Source organism: Sarcophilus harrisii, chromosome 3 (assembly GCF_902635505.1).
Source record: "Sarcophilus harrisii chromosome 3, mSarHar1.11, whole genome shotgun sequence".
In the NCBI taxonomy this organism is placed as follows: domain Eukaryota; kingdom Metazoa; phylum Chordata; class Mammalia; order Dasyuromorphia; family Dasyuridae; genus Sarcophilus; species Sarcophilus harrisii.
In genome coordinates, this window is record NC_045428.1 from 524,418,506 (window position 1) to 524,426,864 (window position 8,359).

An 8,359-nucleotide genomic window follows, 5' to 3' on the forward strand; every position below is an offset into this window, starting at 1 on the left:
GAAAACATTAAATGTGATTTATTTAAAAAAGAAGATACTAAATTACTAGACTAGAGATGATTGCCAAGAAATTCTGTTTAGGTATTCAAATAGAAAATGGGTAAATTCGATTCTCCAGAAAAAAAGTAAGAATTGCAACAATTCTTGAAGGAAAGGATAATGAATAAGGTGTCTCTTTACCATGAAAACATTTATTCAATCGAAAACTAGTGTTTTACATTTTAAAATGGTGGCTACTTCCCATTCTACCCAGAGAAGACAGTAGCACTATAGCAGCGTGATTTGAACTCAAGGGAGAACATTTAGTATTAGCTGTATGCCAATGGAGATGCCAACATGTGAGTCTCAGTTTCCTCATCTCTAGAGGCAGCAAGGTGACACAGTGAATAGAGCACCCAGGCCTGCAGTCAGGAAGACTCAGACCCTTGACCAGTTGTGTGACCCTAGGCAAGTCACAACCCTGTTTTCCTCTGTTTCCTCATCTATAAAATGAGCTGGGAAGGAAATGGCAAACCATTCTGGTATCTTTGCCAAGAAAACTCCCACTGGTGTCACCAAGGGGTTGGGGATAGCTGAAATGTGACTGAATCACAACAAATAAATTCTTCACCTTTAAAATAGGAATTATAGTACCTTATGCTACATGCCTCACAAGGCTGTTGTGGGAGACAGGTGAGTTAATAGAATTCATTTTCATAACCGCAATCCAGTACCTCTAAGTAATTTTATTGTCTTGGGGGCTTCCTAGGCCCTAAAAACAGAACATTTCCCATCTTTCAAAAACTAATGGGTTGCTCATTTATATCATCCCTGTACCTTTTTTCCTGAGAATCAAAAGACCAGTGGTCATGGATAACAGCATTGGAGAATCCTTGAAATGATGGGACCTAATCTGAGTTCAAATCTGGCCTCAAACACTTGACGTTTATTAGCTGTGTGACTAGGAAAGTTAATTAACCCTCATTGTCTAAATTTCTATTTTTGGTCATGTTTTTTTCTTGTACCAAATTGATTGTGGAAGAAAACAAATCTTATTACTTATTCCTATTTGACTGAGAATTATATTTTTGTAGTTTGATTTAGTTCTTAAATGTAAAGACCTAGAAGAAGCAAAAGAATTTAGAATTACATAAGAACATACAAGTATGGGAACTGAGTTCAGAAAAATGAAATGATTGGCTTAAGAACATCTAGCTAATACGTTGTTAGAATTCAAACCCAGATCTTCTTATTGTAAGTACATTGTTCTCTCCAACTTACCATTCTGCTTTTTTTTTTTGGAGGGGGGGGGATGGAGTGGAAGGGGTAGGAAGTGCAGGATTAAATTCTTAGAAACTTTTGTTATTCAGATAGTAATAAAATTTATTGATGTATTTATAAAATATAATATTGTAAAGCTTTTAGAAGAGTGCCTAGCACATAGTTAATATGCTATATAAATGTTAGCTGTTATTATTATATAAATGTTACATAACTTAAATATTTCAGATAATTCAGTAAAACTGTAGTTTATTACATGAAATCTCTTTTTCTTCTTTTTGACAGTTGTGGGATATGACACCAGTTGTATCATGATGTTTTCCAGAATCCAAAAAACAGTATTTCTGGAAGCAACGGTCACTCTAACCCAAATTGTTGAGGAAGATAAAAGTAAAGCTGAGTATCGTGGGCAGTTAAGAGAGAGACTAAAAAATCTAAGTTAGTTTTTAAGTCATCTGCCAGTATGGGGCAAACACTAGTAAGGAGACTCTTATTTCAACTTGTTCACACAATAGAAAAAAATATTTTTTTAAGCAAATGGTTTGTACAATCTGGCCATGCTACATTGTTCTGAGTTTGTCTGGGGGGAAAAATCATGTGGGATGGATGTTTAGTTTTAATTTTTCAACACTTCCTTGTTCTTGCTGCTTTGTATTGAAGAAGTGAGGGAGGTGTCTTTTCAGGGTTGGGTGTGGTCTTTGTTGCTCCTCCTCTTCCCCACCCCAAGATATATCTTACCACATACTCAGCATCACTTTTACCTCACCAGAACGAATGTATTTAAAGCTATTTATTGTTGATATTTCTGGGTTCATCCCCAATTCAGCGGAGACATATGTGAAGATTGACTTTTTGAAGGAACTAAGCAGCAGTGCTTGCATCCATCCAGACTTTATCTAATAGAAATCAACCTCTCCGGTTTCCTGGACCCCAGAAAAAAAATGGGAGTTTTTCCTGCCTTCCCCCTGCCTCCTAAAAATAACGGTTAAGCTGCTCCACAGCTATCTAAAAGATGTCCAAGAAGTTGGTAATTACAGTTGAGAGCATCTCCCATTAGCACCTGTGTTCATCTGAACTCAGCTGGAACCGCACAAGCTATTTTAAAGGAAATTTTAATGACAGGCCTCTCTCAGGTTTCACCAAAACACATGTTTGCAAAAGCATTTGTCTCTTAGTTATGTGTTACTTATGAACTTAAATGCATTCATCTGTATAAAATTTTAATTAAGTCTCTTCTTTTTTCCTTCCCTATTCAAACTATGCATTAAGAAAAAAATTAATAGGATTGATCCAGATACCCTACATACTTAAATGATATATCCCTTGAGACACTTGGTATGGTAGAAATCTGCATTCTCCTGCTATTTTCCTTTTGGAAAAAAACTTTAACTTTTTAAATGAAATGTAAAATAATGCTTTTTAAAGAGAACCAAAATGGCCTGCCTGTTATGGTGTGGTTTTTTTCTTTTTTCTTTCTTTCTTTTTTTTTTTTAACTCTAAAAGTAATGGGAATAAAATCCTGCCAGGGAAAATTGTCAGCTCTTCTAGATGTGAAAAGGAGAACCAATGCCTTTCCCTCCTATAGAGCTTAAAACATTTGTTTGTTTCTTATCTAGAAAATTTACTTTTTTATTCTCTTTTAGGGAGAACTTCATTTCCACCATATTGTTATTTCCATGATACCTTGTACATATCTAAGTTTGGGAACTTTTTTCAAAGGATATTGGGGGTTGGAGGGAAATAGAAAATGTCTCTTTTAATTTCCTTCTTTTTAGAAAGCAGAAAGTCTTATGGTACAACAGACTTATTTTTATCATTGATTTTTCCCTCTTCTTGGTTTTCTGCCTAGTGATTAGCACCAAACTAGAAAACCAGGTCTTCATAATGGCAAATTCTGCTTCCTGGTTCGGTGACCTCTTGAATAACTTGATGGTGGTTATGATAGCCCAAGAGGTTTGGGGGAAAATAGCACTGTTCATTGCCTTATTAAATTGAAAATTTATGCTTATAAGCAAGAAACTTTAATGAAGCACTAGGGGAGTATTCCCAGGTTACTATAACTCAATCCTTCACATTCCCCCAAACATATACATAGGACAAAAATATCCTAAGGAACATAATCACTTAACATATTTTTATCTCCCCCAAATTCTCTCCTTGCTGTCAATAGCTGCTATAATCACTATTTTGAATGTCTTCTGCATGTCTGTCTCATGTTCTAATTTTTATGATGTTACAATTTTTAAAATATTCAAATGTCTGTAGTCTGTCTATATGTATAATATATGCTTGGATCTCATTACCTCATTACTAATAAAATTTTCTAAGTCCTTGAAAGGTAGAAGGGATCCACAGAAATGAATAGAAGGCTTCTAGCTCCATTTTGCCTTCTTCCTCTTCACATTCTAGCCAGTACAAGAAAAGGGAGATACAGTATTAAGGAATTGATGGATCAAGTGCCCATCAGGCCTATGCACATGTTTTCCAACTGAGCCAAAATCTCATTGGACAAATACTTGCACTCCTCTAGGATCACACATGATTCTTTTAGCTTACTGGCATTTGACTCAAACGTGATTTCTCTGCATGGATGTCTATATTCAAAAGCCTTTAATAGTTCTTTTCAATACCACATTTCTATCCAAGCCCAAAGATTTGCTCATAGTTTAAAGCTAGTCAAGGCATTTTCAAGTTTCATAAGTGGTAGGAGTTTTGCTTTAAAACAAAACAACAACAACAACAAAAACTAGATGTTTCTAAGCAGTCACTGAATTGTTTTTCCCTTCTCTTGTCTACGTGTCCTTTAAGGTCAATTGGATTCAGCAAACATAGTTTAGGCGTATGAAGTGGTTATCCTGGAAACTCTGTGAATGCCTTAATTTTAAAATTGTGTTTCTATACCCTTTTCTGGCAAAATTCTCTGTTTGTGCCATGTTTCTCCACCAGGCACTTTCTGAAAGTGAAAGTTTCTGTCAGTCAGAATTGGAAGCTGGCACCAGCCTCTTCTTTCTCTGTGGAGACTTTGCCTATTTCTCTTAAGCTTCCTTTTCAATTACTGTCCATTTGGCTTGCCTTTATACTTGTTCCTCTTGGGAGCTGAAAGTTTTACCCAAACTGGATATTTTTTGAAAACAGGAAATTATGATGATTTCACAGAATTTTTAGAGTGGCCATCTAGTCCAACTCATATCCAAAAAGGAGTTACTATAACAACATGAAATTTTGTGATCTCTCTCTCTCTCTCTCTCTCTCCTGCCCCCCCCCCTTTCTCCTCCTCTCTCCCTCCCTCCCCCTCTCTCTCACTCTCACTCTCACATACATAATGACCTATTAAGTACCCACCCCTTTCTTTTATTTACTTCTTAGAAATTATCATCATAAGATGTAGCAACTCTACCATAATAGTTTAAAAAAAAAATTAGTTTCAGATAAAGTAAAACTTAAAGGCTTGTTTTGTTTCTTTGCCTGAGCAACCAGTCTTTCTGATTGGCTTTTAAAATGCCATACTCTTTTCCATACATTACTCATGTAGTATTCTTAGATGAATCTTTGAATATCAGAACTGGAAAAGGACCTTAAGAGGTCCCAAGACCTTAAGGTGTTCCAAGAATTCCCACCCTCAAGCAAAGTATACCTCAATCATGTCACACAAAGCAATAATGAGGACTTTTTTCTTTGGCTGAGGTAGGAGAGCGCCTGATGGGTAGGGAAGGTATAGGACACATCAGGAGATCTCTGGGGGAACTGTTAATTCCTGGAAACTTTTACTTTAGCAGACTGTGAATATCACCTGGAATAACAAACTCTGGAGTGATTTGGAAGTCTCTAACCAAGCCACTAGTGGATAAGAAGTATCATACCACTAGGTTCTGAGTTCTTTTCCACAAAATATTATTTGATATACCTTCTGTCACCACCTCTGGTCATGAGCCAACAGGTTGGTGAATTTAGAATAATAGGGTATTTGTTGCAGGTCTGCATATTTCCTTGTCAAATGCCTCAGCACCAGAAAGTCAGAATTGAGGGAGGGAATTCAGGTGCACACAAGTATATCTGTGGTATTATACTAAATGTGAAGAGCCCATTTCAGTGAGCTTTTCTTGGCAGATATCTTCCTACTCAACTAACACCTCCATTCTTTTGAAGCCTCAGGTTTTCAAATATAATTTTTTTTTGCTAGAGCTCATTTTGTTAGTTGTCCTAATTTTGCCTAAGAGAAGTAAATTAGTTCATTGGATGAGATTTCCCTGATTTGTATCACATTGTAGTGTTTTAAAAGATAGAAAGACTGAACCTGTGATTCCATTCATACAGGGAAATCCCTAGTGAGGACAGACAATACTTTCACAACTCAACTTATAGGCTTGGAAAGTTGCCTAGAGCATTTGAAAGGTAGAGTAATTTATCCAATGTCATACAGCTGTCATGAGCCACAGGCAATATTTGAATCCTGCCCTCCCTAATTCTGAGGTTTGCTGTCTATCCACTATCACAATTGCCTTTCATTTGTATATAAATAAATGATTTTGTCACAAAGGTTTACATCTTAAAATACTGGAAATTCTTTTTGCCAGCAGTTTACATTTTTCATACAGACCTAACAAATTTTTCATTTTATCTCCTTTATGGTAGGTTTGTGGTGTATGTGTGTGCCCATATGCAAGTACCCATTTTTTCTTTAAAGAGTGAAAGCAAGCAAGGATTCAGCAGCCTGAATGGGAGAAACAAGAATAAAATTAACTCTTAAAAATTATTTGCCCATTTAATTACAGTTTTACATAGTGTAAAGTGCCAAAAAATATAGGATTTTCCAAAAGGGTTAGGCACTTTTAATCTTCAAAAGCTTAAAAATGCACTAAAGACTTTTGGGATATCCTGTATATTCCTGGAACACTATATATTTTTACTATTAGAACACTGATTTTTAGGGAGTTAAGAGAATAAGGAGAAACATTGCTCCCCTGCTTTGTGCTTTGAAAGGAGTTTAGTTGATCACTCATAGCATTCCAGTTGAAAGCCTTTCTTCTTCTCATCTCGGGGCTTACTTTCCTTTGTAAATGCCTGAAATTGTTGGCTTGAAATGGCCCCTAGTTTCCTTGACTCATTATTTACTAAGTATTGGGTATTCTCGGGGTACCTGACCCAATCGTTGGTACATAGGATGGCTATAGAACACTACCTTCTACCTGTATTTGTCCTTGAGGAGTTTACCTATTAAATTCAAATTGGTCTTGGATCTGTCCACCATTCCTTCCTTCATCCTGGGAGCACCCTCAAGACCCTTTATTCTGTATTCCTATTTGTATTCCAAGACCTTTGGGAGAGTCTGCAAGCTGGCTGGAGAGAACAAGAGGGCATAGCTCTTTACAATCCAATTCTGTCAAACTACACGTGGCCTTATTTTAATTTCTAACTATGTGCTGTGTCTACCACAGCTAAGTCTTCTGGTACGTATGCCAGCAGCTGAAGCATTACAATCTTTAGAATTTTCAGAGAGGGAATTAGATGAACCCTGAACGTAATCACACAAGTCAAGGCAAATTAGGGTCCTTTTTTTTCCCTAGAGAGAGAGATAGAGACAGAGAGAAAAGTTTGGTATGACTATTGGGAAATTTAGCCCTGCAGGGCTTGCAAAATGCCATTTTTTTTCCCCTTTATTATCAACACAGCCCTCATTCCATTTTGGCTATAGACTAATTTTGCCTTCTATTTCTAATGCTTAAAGTATTTTATAACTATATAGTATAAACTCATCTTCATTTTTAAACCTCATCTCAGCCTTGCAGAGAACTCAAAACTTAACAAACCATGCAATTGTTTTTTAACATCACTGTTTCTACCATGGCTATTCAAAGTTAGTACAATCAGTAGAATTCATGTTCATCACTGGGCTTATAAAAGCCAGCCAACACCAACTAGGCAAATGATTATCTGCAAGGCTTAAGCCAGATAAATGAGAGAAGACTGACCACTCTCTCTTTGTTTCCTCTGTCAAATATCAAGAAAGCACAGTCTATTTTTTACGTGTACCTACATGGATATTTTATTATGGAAAGGTGAGATAATGAGGATGGTGAAGATATTCCAAGTATTCCTTTTTGTTCATCTCCCTCATCACCTTCCATCTTGTATCATACCTTTTTGTGTAAGTCTCACTGTGTTCCTTTCCATTAGGTAAATTCCTTAAATTCAGAGACTTTTGTTGTATATGTCTGCAGCACTTAGCACAGTGCCTTTTATGTTGGAGAAAACAAATGTTTGTTAATTTGGATCAGAATCATAAGCAAATGAGACTTGCTTAGGAAAAAATGATTGAAATTACATATTGATTTGATGATCGTATTAGAAACAAGGAAGCTTATATAACTCAGAATCAGGTCTTGACACTAGACTTTTTTTCCTTCTCTAATTAAAGAATAGGAAGTTATTATTAACATAAAAGGGAAAATGGTTTGCTTATATTTGCATTTATATCTTTTGTTATTAAATGACAAAAGCACTTTGTGGCACTAGAACATACCAACATGATGTATGGACCAAAACACTTGTTTCTTTTAACCATTACATTTTCAGTTATGTTTTATGTTATTGATATTTCATGTTTAAGAATATATTTTTCAGTGTATTGTTGTCATTTTGCAAAAGAAAAATGTTATTAGGAGTTCAAAACTTATTATATATTGTACAACTTGGAAAGTACTTGGCTTAGTGAAAACAGGTTATGGCCTGCTTCTTACTTGCTGTAGTCAAGAACATGGCACCTGCTTTTCTGTATTACTCCATCAGTCTCTATGGTGCAGCTCTGTAATTGGTTGCAATAGCCCTATTTTATTTAGTCTCCTCTTTTAAAATGAGGGAGTCCTCTATGAATTTCAGTGTAAAAATGTAATAAACATGAAAGTTGGAGCAAATTTCTTGAATGTTGGTCTATTTTTAAACCCTCTATTTACCCTTTGTTCTGGATATGAGAATGAAATACATTTTTTTTTAAGTCCTCAGCAACCAGATCTTGCCATCTGCTTGGAGATAGTCATTGTAACATTATCTTCAGGAGATCTCTGTTCTACCACAACGTGATAGAATGATAAAGATTAAAATT

At 35.8% G+C, this 8,359-nt stretch overlaps 1 protein-coding gene across 2 annotated transcripts in view; it reads left to right on the forward strand.

Annotated features, from left to right (window-relative positions):
• The window catches only part of WDFY2 (WD repeat and FYVE domain containing 2), a 145,015-nt gene extending 137,125 nt beyond the window's left edge, over positions 1-7,890 (forward strand). For both annotated transcript variants that reach the window (XM_003764550.4, XM_031961963.1), the window contains one exon: positions 1,546-7,890. In XM_003764550.4, coding sequence (XP_003764598.1) covers positions 1,546-1,575 — 30 coding nt within the window. In that variant the 3' untranslated portion in view covers positions 1,576-7,890. The remainder of the gene's footprint in view (positions 1-1,545) is intronic.
• Positions 7,891-8,359: the final 469 nt, after the last annotated feature.